Here is a 17808-nt window from a genome sequence, read left to right as displayed (position 1 = left end):
GAACAGGGTCTCTTGGCAACCTTAAACCTGGAGGACTTCAACTCCCAGAATTCCCCTCCTCAGCTTTGCTGGCTGGAGAATTCTGGGAGTTGAAGTCTTCCAGGCTTAAGGTTGCCAAAGTTGGAGATCTCTGGTCACTAGAAGACCTCCAAGGTCCCTTCCAACTCCGTTACTCTGTCCCACAGCACACACGCGGGGGTCGGAAACGACAGGGAAATTGGCGGACTTGTTTTGGACCAGCTAAAACTTCCCAGAGACGGCTGCCATACCTTCCCCGCCCCCGCCGGCCAGGGATCGAGGGCGGCGGAACAGGCTTGTTGTTGGGCACGTGGAGGCTTGCCCTGCCTTCGGGACTCGCTCGTGGATTTCGGCACCGCTGCCGCGCCCACTTCCAGCTGCCAAGGATCCAGGGCTACGGGGGGGGGAGGAGAGGAGGAGGGTCTCCCTTGCCAAAAAAAGAAAAAGAAGGAGGCACCTCGCCAGCTGAGCGGGGGGGGGGACGGGGGGGCTTCCTAACACCCCCCACTTTGCCCAAAATGGGACCTGCCGTCCGTCCCGCCTCCATTGCCCTGCATCACGTGGGAAGTTCGCCCCGGGGTCCTAAACCGAAGTAGCCGCGCCTTGGAGGGGAAGTTGGCGCGCGGAAGAGTCAAAAAAAAAAAACAACGTGCGTCAAAGTTCTTCTTTGCGGGCGCTCAACAGCTGGAGGGCAACGCGGCGGCTCCGGATTCCAACTGTTGGGGAGCAACTTACTTACTTTCTTTTTTTTTCCACCCTCCCGCCGAGAGGCCACCATGAACCCGAGGTTGCTGCCCTGGCTGGTGCTCCTGGCCCCCTTCTGCCTTTCGGGTAAGGTGATTCCCGGGAAAGGATAACCGTCCCCCCCCCCCACTCCCTGGGAAGTAAGTGACAAGGGATGTCCTCCCCCCCCAAAAAAAATCACTTTCTCTCTACGAGTTTTCCCTCCTTCCACGTTTCCCCCCCACACTCGTGGCTCCGAGGACGGCGCTTCCCATCCTTCCCCCCCACCCCGCCACGAGATTTTGGGGAGACAGGGGCGGGAGGGATCCGAGGCGACTCTCCCAGCTGTGGATCGTCGGATTCAAAGGGACTTTTGGAAAGGGAAAGAACCGTGTTGCCTCACGATCCCTTCGCTCCTCCGCAGTTTCAACTCTTGAGTCAAACATGCCTGCGCTGGGAAAAAAAAAAGAGAGAGAGAGGCCAGCCGTTCCTCTTAGAATTTTAGAATTTAGAATAGAATTTTTTATTGGCCAAGTGTGATCGGACACACAAGGAATTTGTCTTGGGGCATATGCTGTCAGCGTACATAAAAGAAAAGATACGTTCATCAAGGTACAACATTTACAACACTTAAGGATAGTCATAGGGTACAAATGTAACACTTAATGATACAACACTTAATGATAGTCATAGGCTACAAATAAGCAGTCAGGAAACAATATCAGTATAAATCGTAAGGATACAAGCAACGAAGTTACAGTCGTAAGTGGGAGGAGATGGGAACGATGAGAAGATTAATAGTAGTGCAGATTTAGTGACTAGTTTGACAGTGTTGAGGGAATTATTTGTTTAGCAGAGTGATGGCGCTCCGGCGAAAAAACTGCTCTTGTGTCTAGTTGTTTATTTTTTATTTTATTTATTTATTCATTTTGTCACAACAGTATATATAAGCATAAGCATGAAATAACTATACAATATATAAGCATATATATAAGCGTAAGTATGTCATAACTATATTAATTGGATATAATGAAAGGAAACAATAGGACAGGAACAGTAGGCATGCTTGTGCTCTTATGCACGACCCTTACAAACCTCTTAGGAATAGGGTGAGGTCAATAGTAGACAGTTTTTGGTTAAAGCTTTGGGGCTTTTGGGAAGAGACCACAGAGTCAGGTAGTGTATTCTAAGTTCTGGTGTGCAGTGCTCTATAGTGTTGTTTTGAGGGTAGGACTTGAAACAGTTTATGTCCAGGATGTGAGGAGTTTGTAAATATTTTCACAGCCCTCTTTTTGACTCATGCAGTATACAGGTCCTCAATGGAAGGCAGGTTGGTAACCATTGTTTTTTCTGCAGTTCTAATTATCCTCGGAAGTCTGTGTCTGTCTTGTTGGGTTGAGGAACCAAACTAGACAGTTATAGAGGTGCAGATGATAGACTCAATAATTTCTCTGGCGAACTGGATCAGCAGCTCCTTGGGCAGTTTGAGCTTTCTGAGTTAGCGCAGAAAGAATATTCTTTGTTGTCCTTTTTTGATGACATTTTTGATGTTAGCTGTCCATTTTAGATCTTGTGATATGGTAGAACCTAGAAATTTGAAGGTTTCTGCTGTTGATACTATGTTGTCTAGTATTGTGAGAGGTTATTCTCTTCTAGGACACAGGGCGGGTGGAAGGTGTTTGGATCCGGTCTGGGTGTGTGTGATCCGAAGTGATCTGAAATCCAGTCCAACTATGGAAGAAGCTCAGTAGGCGGTTTGAGGTCATCTACTTGCTACTCAGCCCAACCCTCTGTCGGGGTGTTGTTGTAAGGTTAACAAGCTCCCCCCCCCACATCCTCCCTTGTATATTGCTTTGAACTTTTGGTTCAAAATGAGATCTAAATAAAATAAATATTAGAACCACCATGGATAGGTAGGGCAGGTTATGGACAGCTGGTTCCTTTTTTTTTTCAAGGGAAGGCAGAACCCATCAAATTATCTGTCCCTCCTTAAAAAAAAACTATTTCTTTTCCAACTTTCTATTTACTACTTGTAAAATAATATCAGAGGTGGGGGAACAAAACACATCTTTATCCTTAAGTGTTTTTCAAACTTAGCAACTTGGAAGATGTGGGCACTTCAACTCCCACAATTCCCCAGCCAGCATGCTGAAGTTGCTGGGAGTTGAAATCTTCACATCTTCAAGTTGCTGAGCTTGAAAAACACTATTCAAAACGTCAGGAAGTTTGCAAAAGTTATAAGGGTGGGGGGTTTTTTTTTGGAGGGGGGGTGGTGTCAAAGGCCAACTGATGGAAGAATCCAGGGATTACATGAATATTGACCTAGGAATGCTGGTGGCTTATTTGGAAAGAAACTGGAAAGACAGGTGGGAATGGGGGATGGAACAGGAGGGAGGGGATACGGTTGATTGATTGGAACAGGAAAAATGTATCTACCACATTGTAAATGTTTCTTTCAAGCTCCATTTATCAAAAGAGACTGTTCTCTATAGAGCCTCATTTTTAAACAGATAACTAATTTTGTTCTGGAACTCTCATTGTCTCTTGTAAATGGTCATAGTTCAGCCACGCTGAACTGTTCATTATTATTTTTCCAATGCTAGGGTATTTGCATTGTTCATTTGTTAACAGGGTTATATACATCATAATTACTGCAGCGTAAATTGAAAGGCGTCAGAACACACAGCAATATTGTGTTTTGCCTTTTCTAAGACGGCACTGTCAGCGGTGGAGAGCGCTCTTTCTAAAATCCAAAGCAAGGCATGAACAGAGCTTGCCATATTGAGTCAAAACACAGATAAGGGAGCAAGTCTCATCAACTGCTAGACAACTTGCTTCTTCCAAGTAAGGCTATAAATCTTAAGCCTGGCTGCTAATCCAATCAAATTTGGACAAACTTTTTTGCACCGTGGAAAGCATATCCTGCAAGCATGCTGGAAGCTGTACATATCTGTGACAGTATCAAGTGAGCGTGGCTGCATATATACAAACAAATATAATCACATATATTCTGTTTTCTCTGTTACTTAGTGCATTTTCTCCAAATAGACATTAGGCAATAAAAGAAGAGAGGATTGGGGGAGGAAGGAAGGATTCTGATGTTCCTTGCCAGCTTCTTTGATGATTTTTTAAAAAGCTTCTGGACACTTGCTGAATTTCAAGAAGGAAGGAAGGAAGGAAGGAAGGAAGGAAGGAAGGAAGGAAGGAAGGAAAAGGAGACAGAAAAAAGAGAGGCAGAGGGAAAGGAAGGAAAAAGAGAAAGAAAGAAAGAACAAAAGAGAGAGAGAGAAAAGGAAAGAAAGAAAGGAGAGAGAAAGAGGGAAAGGAAGGAAAGAAAAAAGGAGAGAGAAAGAAAGAAAGAGAGAGGGAGAGGGAAAGGAAGGAAAGAAAGAGAAAGGAGAAGAAAAAACAAAAAAGAGAAAAGAAGGAAAGAAAGAAAGAAAGGCAAGAGGAAGAGAGAGGAAGGAAGGAAAGAAAAAAAGAAAGAAAGAAAGAAAAAAAAGAAAGAAGAGGGTAGCAAAGGATCAGAAGCATAAACCAGGCCAATCAACAGAATAGTCAAAGTGATGTTAATGATAAGTTAACAGTTTGGAAAAGCAGGCAGGAAGACAATTCTTGTAGTGTGTGTTGGGCAGACATATTGGCAAGCATCCTTGTGGTTAACTTGATGAGTTTGCCACAAACCTTTGAAAGGAAACCATTGTCATTTGGAAGGTCTGAATCAGAGGGTGGGAGAGTGGCTTGGGGTTTTTGCTGCTCTTGTGTAGAGGTCCCAGTCCACTCTTTAGAGGACCACAAATGGACTGAAGTCAAAGACCTTTGGCCGGAGACTCCCAAGTGAAAAAGCAAGTCATTCCAACAAAAATTATGAAGTCATTCAACAATGGGATGGGTGACATATAAATTTAATAAATAAATAAACTCGATGTCCATGGGATGAATCTTGTCCCAGAATAATCTGACCAATACTTAAAATGATGGTTATTAACATATCCGTAAAAGAGCATTCATGATACGCAAGACAATGGAGAAAGTCACACAGGCAGATTTCTTCTTTTGAAGATTAAAGAAAATAATAACTTTCAAAAGTGAGGTTGGGCTCAAGTGCAGTGAGGTGCACAGAAAGACACAGACTTCAGAGGATAATTAGAACTGCAGAAAAAATAATTGCTACCTACCTGCCTTCCATTGAGGACCTGTATACTGCACGAATCAAGAAGAGGGCCGTGAAAATATTTGCAGATCACTCGCATCCTGGACATAAACTGTTTCAACTCCTACCCTCAAAACGACGCTATAGAGCACTGCACGCCAGAACAACTAGACACAAAAATAGTTTTTTCCCAAAGGCCATCACTCTGCTAAACAAATAATTCTCTCAACACTGTCAAACTATTTACTAAATCTGCACTACTATTAATCTTCTTATTGTTCCCATCACCAATCTCTTTCCACTTATGACTGTATGACTGTACCTTTGTTGCTGGCAATCCTTATGATTTATATTGATATATTGACCATCATTTGCGTTGTAAATGTTGTACCGTGATGAACGTATCTTTTCTTTTATGTGCACTGAGAGCATATGTACCAAGACCAATTCCTTGTATGTCCAATCACACTTGGCCAATAAAAAAATCTAATCTATTCTATTCTATTCTATTCTATTCTATTCTATTCTATTCTATTCTATTCTATTCTATTCTAGTAAGCCCTACTGAGCTCAGGCTGGCTTAGGAGATGGTTTTGTATAATGCATCATATGCACATTGCTCACTCTAATGCATTGTTTCTCTACCTTGGCAACTTTAAAATGTCTGGATTTCAACTCCCAGAATTCTAGGCTGGTTGGGGAATTCTGGGAGTTGAAGTCCAGACATCTTACAGTTGTCAGGGTTGTGAAACATTGTTCTAGTTGCAGGGGTGTCAAACTCTATTTCATTGAGGGCTGCATCAGGATTATGGTTCACTTCAGAGTGGCATGGCCAACTGGACATCGCTTGTGGCTGGGGGTGCCTGTGGTGACCCGGGTGGGGCTGGGAGGATCCATTGACTCCATCAGGGTGAGCACCAAACCCTTGTCCACCAGAGGAGTCTTGCCATACCTCTCAGGCCACATGGAGGACCCCTAGATGGTGCCGCAGGTTGCCCGGAGTCTTGGGTAGTGGATGGCAAGTGCCCAGTCCTGCCCAGCCTACCCCAACGGGCTGCCCTGCTGCGCTTACCGCCTCAGCGAACGCATGAGGGCTGGCATCCTGGGTGAAAGGAAGGCACAAAATAAACATGAACCAAGTCAATATTTCTTCAAGAGGAAAGAGACAAGAAGCAACCTTTTTACTCTCTGGCAAGGAAGTTTCTCTCTTAACTCTTGCAATTTGATATTTGGATTATATTAATGCCATTGGTACAAACTATATGAATGTTGTGTTGTTCTTTCCATACAGACTTGTCTGGTTGGCTAAGGCTAATGGAAACTAACTCACATCTGGCAACAGAATGGGCAGACTGCCTTCTGCTTTAGGAAGATATTGTAGGATGCAAACACACAATCTTTTGTGGTCCAAAGACTGCATCTCTCCTTTTGAGTGTCATGCTGAAAATCACATGTCAAACATTAGGTGGAAACATTAGGCAGTTAAGATTGTTCTCTTCCGTCATCTTAAATATTGAAATCTGATAGTTGATGGCAGATATTAGAGGGGTTGCTGTGTAGAAGAATCCAGAATCTGCGTTTTTTTTTTAAATGGCTTTTTTGCTATTTCACTTCCATCTCCAGTTGGGCAATGTGTTTGCATGATTAATATTTCCAATTGCACAATCGGGCTTGCTAAAATTTATGATAGTCCGAAGTCAGAACAACAATTGGCAGATTTCATTTTGGACAGTATCTGAACTAAGAAATACTAGAGAGCCATCAAGAGTTCCCTTGCAGGGAATATTCAAAAACTGTTAGAGAAACAATTGAGGCAGAAACATTTTTAAACTCTGGGAAAAGCAATGGTATCGGGCATCAAGCTGGCTCCACCCTGACTTAATTGGAATATAAGAAAGAAGGAAGGTAAAACACAAACTGAGTTTCAAGATTCTGTTACTGTGGCCTATCTCAGTTAAATTGAGATATATTTTTCCTGTGGAGTGGGTTTCTTGATCTTCATAGACCTGAAGGAAATAAATTGTGGTCTGCAAGTAATTTCTACTTCAAATAACAGCAGAAATCATAGTTGGAAAACTGACATGAGACTGGACACAAGGTTGTATTGGGTACAACCAATACAGTAAATTAAGGTTCATTGGGTTGATTGTTATATCTGAGCCACAAATCTCTTGGTAGATTTCCAAAATTGCATTCCTGCTATGCAGACTTTTGTTGAAAATGATTTTAAAGAACAGCCTTAGCAGTTCTCACCATCACTAACAATTCTGCCTCGCAGCTTTTAAGAATATCCATGTGTGAGAGAAGCCTGTGCTTTATCAAGCCATGGGAAAAATGTACTGTAGAGACTCACCGTGACAAGAGAGGCTTGTCTGCTAGCATTAAAATAAATATTAATCACAACATTTGAATCACTGTGCTCTCTGTAGCTGAAGATTTCTGCAAGTATATGGTGCTGCTGACTAGGGAATTCTGGGAGTTGAAGTCCAGATACCTTAAAGTGGCCAAGGTTGAGGAGCACTGAACTAAAGAATATAACAAGTATGAAAAGGACAATGTACAAAAAGGAAGGGAATCAGGGATGCATTTTAAGTATAAGTGGTCCTCAACTTAAGATAAGTCACTTAGCAACCATTTAACTGCAAGTTATTTTCAGTTTTCACAAAACTATGTCATAGTGAGCAATGGGTTCTTAACAGATTAACAGAATTAGAAGGAACCTTGTAGTCCAACACCCCCCACCCCTGCTCAAGCGGGAGATCCTACACCATTTCTGACAGATGGCCGTCCAGTCTCTTGAAAGCTTCCAGTGATGAAGCTTCCACAACTTTTGAAGGCAAGCTGTTCCATTGGTTGATTGTTCTCGCTGTCAGAAAATTTCTCCTTATTTCCAGGTTGAATCTCTCCTTGTTCAGTTTCCATCCATTGCTCCTTGTCTGGCCTCCAGGTTCCTTGGAAAATAGCTTGACCTCCTTCCTCTCTGTGGCAGCCTCTCAAATATTGGAACACTGCTATCATGTCTCCCCTAGTCCTTCTCTTCTCTTCTCTTAACAACCATGGCGTTCATTAATGATCGCTGCAAAACAGTTTGTAAAATAGGTTTATTCACAGCATATGACCATAATGGGAAAATTCCATTATGGCTGTATGTCGAGGACCATTTGTAAGCAGTCAGAAAGCTCTGTGACTGCAACAGAATCTTCGTAATTAGCTAAGTTGGATTTGGCTTTCTCTCTGCTCTTCTATAACTTTTTATCCATTGCTTCCAGTGTGTGTTGGGTTTTTTTTTAAAATTAGGTTCTTAAATTCCTCATTCTACATAGACTAAGAAGTTTTTTTCCCTTCTTGCTTCAAGTACACATATATCTTAACTTAATTCTGAAACATTATTCCAGAAACATAGCAACCTATTAATGTCTCAATGCTTTAGGCTACATAGAAATTAAATTTAATTCCTAACCACCCTTTCTCATGCCTCTCTGGTAATATATATGGCATTCAAAAATTCTCCCTCCACCCTTTCTCTCTTTGGCTTCTCTTCCATTTTTACCCAGGAATCTCTTTAACAGTTAAAAAAAAGTGGGTGGTTTTTGGCTTGATATATTCTATTGTAAAATGAGGATTTTCCCCTTCTACAAATTCTGACTTCAGAATACTTGAGAGATTTATTGATGGTGGTGGGAGTTGGTCATATCATCATCCTAATAATATGACATTGAGTACAAAAATAGTAGTGGAAAGGAGTTTGTTGGGAAAAATTAAATCTACCATTGTCTGTAAGCTACCACAACTATTATGAATCTATTCTAGCAGACAAATCCCATCATTCAAAGTTGCAGAAGACGTAATGCATCCCAATTCCCAGTCGATGGAACAGTGTAGCTCAGGGTTGATATGAGGGGTCCTTAGTGCTCTCTGCATTTGGTTGTTTTCCTGCAGACGTTTCATTACCAAACTAGCCAACGTCATCAGTTACATGGCTTAAATGCTTAATTAAACTGAATTGAGATACGTTGCCTACTGTTATCCCCCATTTTAAAATTCTTTGTATTTTGCACAGCCTGAAAATTGTCATTTATGCTACTTTCTTACCTCTAGAGAGGATATGAAAGGCTGCCTCTTGAGGAGTTTGAAAACTTTCAAACATATAAGTAGCATTCAGTGGAGTACAAAATATTCTGCACTTTTTTTTTTAATTTGAGAGAATTTTCTACATCCTCACATTTATTTATTATTTTCACCACAATCATTCCACTCTGTGCAACATAAAACCATAAAACATTCACAATAGGTACAATATTATTGCATTGTGAATACAATAATAAAATCAAGAAAAAATCAAGAAATTCAACCCAAGAATATGTAATGAACAACTTTATTATCTAAATATTATCAATATCTAAACTAGTTAGATATTCTCTAACTACAGACCCCTCGCATCCTGGACATAAAACTGTTTCAACTACTACTCTCAAAACGATGCTATAGAGCACTGCACACAAAAACAACTACACACAAAAACAGTTTTTCCCCGAACGCCATCACTCTGCTAAACAAATAATTCCCTCAACATTGTAAAACTGGTTACTAAGTCTGCACTACTATTAATCTTCTCATCATTCCTATCACCCATCTCCTCCCACTTATGACTGTATGACTGTAACCTTGTTGCTGGTATCCTTAAGATTCATATTGACTGTTTCCTTATGATTATCATTAAGTGTTGTACCTTATGATTCTTGACGAATGTATCTTTTGTTTTATGTACTCCGAGAGCGTATGCACCAAGACAAATTCCTTGTGTGTCCAATCACACTTGGCCAATAAAGAATTCTATCTTATTCTATTCTAGTTTAGAAAGTAGATTATTTCTATTTTATTTTAGAGTAAGAATTAGAAACCACTTGCTCAACACTAATTTCCAGGGGAGGGCTATTCCACATAGAGGCCATGACAGAAAAACATCTGCTGACCTCTGATTTCAGAGTAAAAAGTTACTGTTATCATTACATATGTATCATATGGGTCAATTCTAGTTGAAGGAGTCAGTCCTATTTTATAGATTACTATCTGATAACCTGGTGGTGCCCAGGTTTTTATTTATCCCAATCCTGTATTAGGAAAAGCAACTTCACCCTGAGCCCTGATTTTGAAGAGAATTAAATTAGTGATTTTTTCCCCCTGTGCCCCGAGAAGCGTCAAGTAAAATGATACCACCTTGTTGTTTTGCTAGCTGATCCATGATCATTTGGTATGCTTTTTTCTGATCTTGATTTAGAAGTGGCTTGTTGTCCACAATATATGCAATAAGCTGTTGGACGTTGTAGTTATTTTCTTGTATGTAATCTGCGTGAAGTAAGTTGTGTCGGTCTCGTAGTGGTGCAGGCAGGCCGAGTCGCAGTATGTTTTATTGATCATGGCCATACATTTGTCCTCAAGAATAATCAAAGCCTTGTTGAAAATGTCTGGACCAAACGCAATTTCTAATGTTGGATTTTCCCCCTTACCAGAGGGAGCCTCCTTGTGGAGTACTGTGAAGCCATTACCATGGCAACTCCACTGTGCTGCACAGTAGAAGTCATTTTAAGGCAGTACAGTAGAAGCCATTATAAGGCACAACAGTATCTTAACAGAACACACACCCCGAAGGGTGTTAGGGGTGTCTTACCCACCACAGTATTTTTTTCCAGAGAGTAAATCATCTGTGTACCAAGTTTGATTGAAATTGCTCGAGGCATTCCAGAGTTATGCTGGAACATACACACACAGCCATTTTTATACATATAGAAAACCAATATTTTAATTTCTACCCCAAAACCTATTAGTAATTAATACAGGGCCTCATAGGTGAAATATGTTAATGGAATTTCATAGGCCATTGCAATTTGCATGAACTTCAGTTTCCTGTTGATTTTCAAAGTGATGTCCTTGATGCTCTCTGAGCTTGGTTGTTTTCAGGCAGATATTTCATTAACCAAATAGATAACATCAGCAGTGCTAGAAGGAAGTAAAGTTTGTTCTCTGTTTATGTACAAGTGGCTTGCCTTGTGGTCTTGATTTTCTTCTTGGTAGTTCCTTGATTGTGCTGTTTATTGTTTGTCTGCATTTTTTTTTTGCATTGGTAGTTCCTTGATTGGGGTATTGTTTAATGCTTGATTGTTGGACTAGTATTAATCCTGGTGTTAATTTCTGTTTATCTGGAGGTTGATTACAAGATTTATTTTGGTCTTTTTGTTTCCTTTTTAGCTAGTAATTGTCTCTTTTGAGTGGTCTGTAGATGTTGTTTATCTCTATGTGCCTGTTGATGGCTGATATGTGAAGTTCCACACTTCCAGGAATTCTTTAGTGTTGAGAATAGCATTGGATTTAGCTTGCTATAAGATGCTCAGTTTTCCAGTTAATCCTAATTGGATAGTGACATGTCTGCAAGTTACCCTTAGTTAGGTAATGAAACATCTGCAAGAAAGCAACCAAGCACAGAGAGCACCAAGGACTCCACAACGCAACCATGAGCTACAAATATTCTCTTATATTGATCTTTAAAAGCCTGAAGAGTACATTGTAGTTGTCCAGGCTGTGGTGAGTTACTTCTGCAAGATCCCCTTGCTTCAGGCAGGTCTGTCATAGTGCACCAGCAAAGGCTTTCCTGACCTTTGAAAGGTTTTCATCTGCCCATCTAATGGTAGTAGTGAGTCCTAGAAGGTGTGAAAATTACACACCTGCTCCCTCAAAAGCAGTACCAGCCAGTCAGAAGGCAACATCAGAACTGACAGGGAACCTTAGTGAACAAACAGCAGCTCTGCCTTGCTTGGATTCAACTTCAGTTTGCCTTCTCCCATTGAGACCTTGACAGTCTCAAACGCTAGGATAGGACTTCAGTCCAGAGGTGGGTTTCAGCAGGTTTTGACCAGTTCTGTAGAACCGGTAGCAGAAATTTTGAGTAGTTCGGAGAACCAGTAGTAAAAATTCTGACTGGCCCCGCCCCCATTTATTCTCTGCCTCCCGAGTCCCAGCTGATCAGGAGGAAATGGGGATTTTGCCGTAACCTTCCCCTGGAGTGGGGAGGGAATGGAGATTTTACAGTATCCTTCCCCTGCCAAGCTCACCAAGCCACACCCACCAAGATGTGCTACACCCACCAAGCCACACCCACAGAACCGGTAGTAAAAAAATTTGAAATCCACCACTGCTTCAGTCACATTTCATTAGGTATCATTGGGGTATGGACAATAATACAGTCTAAACCAGTGGGCTCCAACCTTTGGTGCACCAGGGACCAGCTCTGTGGAGAGAGTTTTTTCCACAGACCAAAGGGGGCATGGTTTTGTATGCTGCCTGCAGCCCACAGATGCGGCTATGCTTGTTGGCACCGCCCAGTTTCTGGCATGTCGCAGCCCGGTGCCAATCCACAGACTGGGTGTTGGGGACCGCTGCTCTAAACCTACATATAGTCTCTCCAATAGCTTCATGTAGACATTAAAAAGGAAGGAGGAAAGAAATGATTCCTGTTGGGATATCACACATAAGAGACCACCACAATGCTTCCAGCTAGTAACTGGAACTGTCTGCTAAGGAAGGATTGGAACCACTGAAGCCTAGCACCTTGAATTCCCAAGTCTGAAAGAGGTATAGGAGAATACCATGTTCAATGGAACTAAAAAATCCGGAGATCACTAATAGAACCTATAAGGGTTCTGCACATCTAGGTCTCGACATTCGTAATCAGCCAGATAACCAGATCTGTTCTGTTCCATTGAAAAAGATTCAAATAATCCACTTATAAGGGATACTCCCTAGTAATTGCCTATAAAAAGCAAAGATTGGAGACAGGACAATTGTTTTCTAATACTACTGAAACTAGGGAAGTCGTCTTCAGGAAGATGTCAGCTACAGCTGACGTTGTGTAAGAGTGTTATATAATAATATATTGTTATCTTAAGGAAGATGTCACTACAGCTGATGTTGTGTAAGAGTGTTGTATAATAATATATTGTTATCTTTTTTTCAACAAATGTAGATTTTGGATAGCTAAAATTATTGCGAGTGTGGGAACCTACATGTTTGGAAACATTGCAAATATTACATTGATGTGTATCTGTTTTATTTCAGAGTCCATACAGGAAACTGATGTCAGTACCCCTGCTGTCCATTTAAACACATCAACAATAAGCAATTCTTCAAAAACAGGTAAACTTCCTTCTCTTTTCACCGCTTTGTCCTGCAAACCCCCTTCAAAACACATTTAAATTCTTCTTTTTTCCACTTCTTCTTTTTCCAAATCAAATGTGTTATGAATAATCACACCTGGAAAAGAGACGTTAGAGCCACCATTCAGGGCGATTTCATTTTTTTCTTCTTTAGGAGAGATCACGTAACAGAATGTCATGTGTTCTCTCTCTCTCTCTCTCTCTCTCTCTTTTTTCAATTGAAAGATTGAGATGCAAATTCTATGGCTTTTATCAGTATGTATGGGCAAACCCCTCTCAACCAAGGGGATTTATTGCACTGGCTTTCAAGAACTAAGAGAAAGAGAAGTCTCTAGCTGATTACTGTCCTGTCAATAATGGACAAGAGTAAAAGAGTATTGGGAGTTGAGTACGAACTACTAGGATTGCATTTCTTGATCTCAGAAACTTTAAGATATATAGACTCTCGGAATTGCCCCAGGCAGTGGGGGAAGCTGGGAGTTGAAGTCCACACATCTTAAAGTCATTAGGGTTGAGAAACTCTGTTCTAGGCAGTGCTACAGCTTTAGGGAAGAAGTTACAAAGTCCTAATGGTACCAATAACCCTGTAATCATGCTTGAGTATTGTATACTTGCTAGGATCAGTACGTGAGGCATAGAACTGGAGGTACAGGTTGCTGTTGTTATCTGCCTTGGGTGGAGGTTTGCTCGCAAGCTATCACAGAAAGAGAAAGAGACAAAAACTTAAAAGCCGTGAGTTACTAGAGGCACTTTCAGATCTTTTTGTTCTTTTCTGGCTTTATTTCCTGCAGCAAAATGACGGCATTTGAGAGAAATAAAGACTGTTCTTGTTTTTTGTAGGCGTAATTAGATTCATCTGTCAACTAATAAGCATGTTCTTCCAAACAAGTATTTATAAAAGCCATGATGGCACACAAACTCTCTTAAAGGCAGCATAGCAAGCATAGACATCTTCCCTGTGCAGGCAGTCCTCGAGCTACAACCATTCGTCTAGTGATTATTCAAAGCTACAACGGCAGTGAAAAAAGTGACTTATGACCGTTTATCACACTCATGATCGTTGCACCATCCCCATGGTCCTGTGATCAAAATTCAGAAGCTTAGCAACTGGTTCATATTTATGACGTTTGCGGTGTCCTGGGATCATGTTTGATCCTCTTTTGTAGCCTTCTGACAAGCAAAGTCAATGGGGGAGCCAGATTCGCTTAACAACCATGTTACTAACTTAACAACCACAGCGATGCACTTAACAACTGTGGCAATAAATGTTGTAAAATGGAGCAAACCTCACTTAACAACTGTCTTGTTTAGCAAATAAATTTTGGGCTCAATTTTGGTCATAAATAAGGACTACCTCTACTATACTTTCCTCTCTCCAAATCCTGAGTTCTCTGTCGTGTCCCCCTCCCCCTCCAACGACCGGGTCTAGGAAGTCCGTATCAAGCGTGGCAACGAAGCCTCTGTAGCTTTGCCAAATTCCTTCTAGGTTTCTCAGGGCAGGCAGGAGTCCAAGTTGTGACTTCAGCAAGCTAGATGAGACTTTGCTTGACTCAAAGTTGGAATGCCACAAGCAGGTCCTTTATATAGGCTGTGGGGTGTGGCTCCATGACTCAGCATTTATCCAGGCCTGCCCCTCCCTTCCTTTTGCTGGTGTCGCCTCTCAGATCTCCAGAAGCGAGGATCCTCCCACTTTGAATTGTCTTCTGCTGTTTGGGAGGGGTCAGAAGGAATAGGCCCGAGTAATTCCAATCTGTGGCGTGACTTCCTCTGATGGCTGAGCCAAAGGAACACACGCCGTATGAGTGAGATTTGTTTGTTCATTCCTGACATCCTGTCCGGGCATGGGGCCAGGGCCGGGGGCTGGAGGCATGACAGGCCATTCATCTTCATTATCAGACTCCGAGTCTGATAGTAGGCCCAGGAGGAGACGGGAGGGGCCCGGCTGAGGAGAGGAGGGAGGACGAGGCACAACATTCTCCTACTATACTCCCTCATTTCGATCCTCTACCCTTCGATGCCTCCTTTGCTGGCTCCAGCTTGGAGATCCTCTAGATCAGTGGTTCTCAGCCTGAGGTCCGTGGTCCCCTGGGAAGCCATGATGTTGTCACATGGGATCCGCAAAGGCTTTAAAAAACGTTATTTAAATATTGAGTTATGTCTTGGGGTCCGTGGCCATGGTCCGTGACACCAAAAGGTATTTAAAGGGGGGGGGTCTGTGGTGAAGAAAAGGTTAAGAACCAGTGCTCTAGATCAGGGGTGTCAAACTAGGGGTGGGCTGCAACCGGCTTAACAACCGGTTCTGTAAGCGCGTGCTTTGAGCGCACACATGGGCTTCACACGCACACACGCCTAATGCGCTTGTGCACAGCATTCAAAATACAACAATTTGAAGCTCAGCTGCTTACCTTCTAAGGCAGCCCCGGTAAGTAGAACAGCGGAGGCATGGAAATTATCTGTGCCATGCGAATCAGCTGAGCCAGAAAGAAGGAAATATAGGACAGGATAGAGCAGGAGCGGGTGGGCGGGGCCAGCTGATTATCAGAACTACCGGTTCTCCTGAACCGGCAACAGCCCATTACTGTGTCAAAATGACATCATCACGGCGGTGTCATGTGACGTATCGGGACTTTTTTCTGCTTTGCTAAACTGGGTGTGGGTGTGGCCAGCACGTGACACATCCAGCCTATGGGCTGGGAATTTGACAGCCTAGATTATGGACTTCCATAGTTCTCTTTATGGCATAGATACTGCTGAGAATCCTGGGAGTTTGTGAACAGTGATTCTCAGTCATTATGCAAGCCGTTTCTCTCATTTATTTATTACTAAATAAATCTGCAAAGCTATTTATTGAATCCCAACTTCAGGTACATAGTAAATATTAGTACTAGAAGTAGTAAATAAGCCCAAAGCCAAGACTGATTTGATTACTGATGATGAACAAGATTGAGAAAACTAGGGTACAAGTGTACTGAGAGGTTAGTCACAGTTATTGAGTAGAGTCTAAAGCAGCGGTCACAAACCGATGATCCACGGACCACTGGTGGTCTACAAGAAAATGTTGGTGGTCCGCAGAAAAATTATTTGCATTTTTATATTGCACTAAATACTATTTATCTTTTTTAAAAAATCATATTAGTGGTCCGCGGGATTTAAAATTTAGTAGTCTCTGAGGTCTGAAAGGTTGGTGACCCCTGGTCTAGAGTATATCTTGCAAAAAATAGCATGAAACAAAAGAAAATATTAATTAAAGTGAAACTAGAATGACTGTAGGAAAAGCAAGTCTTATATTAATCTCTCTATTAGAAAATTAGTGTATGTAAAACAGTGGAAGATGCTTCAAACAGAATGAAAAGACTTGTGTTACAGAGGACCACAGAAGAACATAATTTCTGTGCTTCTGAGGGTGCTGAGCAATGGAGTCAGAGGTGGGTTTCAGCAGGTTTTGACCAGTTCTGGAGAACCGGTAGTAGAAATTTTGAGTAGTTTGGAGAACCGGTAGTAAAAATTCTGACTGGCCCCGCCTCCATCTATTCTCTGCCTCCCAAGTCCCAGCTGATTGGGAAGAAATGGGGATTTTGCAGTAACCTTCCCCTGCCATGCCCACCAAGCCACGCCCATAGAACCGGTAGTAAAAAAATTTAAACCCCACCACTGATTGGAGTTTGGACATTTCTGGAAGTCCACCTGTTCTCTACCCTGAATTCCAATTTTTTATACATCACAATGAAGATGAAAGAAATAGGACTTTATTATAGCTGCCTACCATTTGCCTACACAAATTCAAAATGAGAGAGAGACTGTTATGTGTGCTTGGATTAATAGTCAAGGAACTAGACCTGGGGTGTCAAACACGATTACATTGAGGGCTGCATCAGAGTTGTGTTTGACCTGGGGGGCGTGGCCAGGATGGGGGTGGCCAGCTTTTGATGTCACTCATGTTGGGGGCGCCTGTGGAGGCCTGAGTGCTCTGCCAGGGAAAATGGGCTCCCGAGCTCCGTTTTTAGCTGCGATGGCCTCCTGCAACTCTCTGCCAGCAAAAACGGAGCAGTCCTCCTGAACTCCGTTTTTGCTGGCAGAGGCACTGTGAGCTGGTCCTTCGCTGTTTCCAGAGTGGCCCTGCAGACCAGATCTAAGCACCCTGCGGGCCAGATCTGGCCCCGGGCCTTGAGTTTGACTCCCCTGAACTAGACTAAGACTAGAGAGACTATGATTTTAGTCCTACATTAGGCATGAAAGCCAAATCCCGTCGCTACTGGTTTGCTTGTGGGTGCAAACCGGTAGCGTGGAGACTTCCGGGTGGGTGGGCGGGGCCAGCTGATTATCAGAACTACCGGTTCTCCTGAACCGGCAACAGCCCATTACTGTGTCAAAATGACATCATCACGGCGGTGTCATGTGACGTATCGGGACTTTTTTCTGCTTTGCTAAACTGGGTGTGGGTGTGGCCAGCACGTGACACATCCAGCCTATGGGCTGGGAATTTGACAGCCTAGATTATGGACTTCCATAGTTCTCTTTATGGCATAGATACTGCTGAGAATCCTGGGAGTTTGTGAACAGTGATTCTCAGTCATTATGCAAGCCGTTTCTCTCATTTATTTATTACTAAATAAATCTGCAAAGCTATTTATTGAATCCCAACTTCAGGTACATAGTAAATATTAGTACTAGAAGTAGTAAATAAGCCCAAAGCCAAGACTGATTTGA

The 17808-nt window shown here is 42.3% G+C and overlaps 1 protein-coding gene across 2 annotated transcripts in view; it reads left to right on the top strand.

Annotated features, from left to right (window-relative positions):
- Window positions 1-523: 523 nt before the first annotated feature.
- TMEM123 (transmembrane protein 123) overlaps window positions 524-17808 on the top strand; it is a 36645-nt gene continuing 19360 nt past the window's right edge. The window contains exons 1-2 of one of the 2 annotated variants that reach the window (XR_009155292.1): window positions 524-849; window positions 13004-13081. Coding sequence is in view for 1 of the 2 variants with exons in the window: in XM_058184686.1 (XP_058040669.1) it covers window positions 795-849; window positions 13004-13081 (133 nt within the window). In the remaining variant the exon portion in view is untranslated. The remainder of the gene's footprint in view (window positions 850-13003; window positions 13082-17808) is intronic. The other variant, XM_058184686.1, reaches the window with a different exon arrangement.

The sequence above is a fragment of the Ahaetulla prasina genome, chromosome 5 (genome assembly GCF_028640845.1).
Source record: "Ahaetulla prasina isolate Xishuangbanna chromosome 5, ASM2864084v1, whole genome shotgun sequence".
Taxonomy (NCBI): domain Eukaryota; kingdom Metazoa; phylum Chordata; class Lepidosauria; order Squamata; family Colubridae; genus Ahaetulla; species Ahaetulla prasina.
Note: the sequence above shows the minus strand (reverse complement) of the source record. Positions and strands in the feature narration are given on the sequence as shown.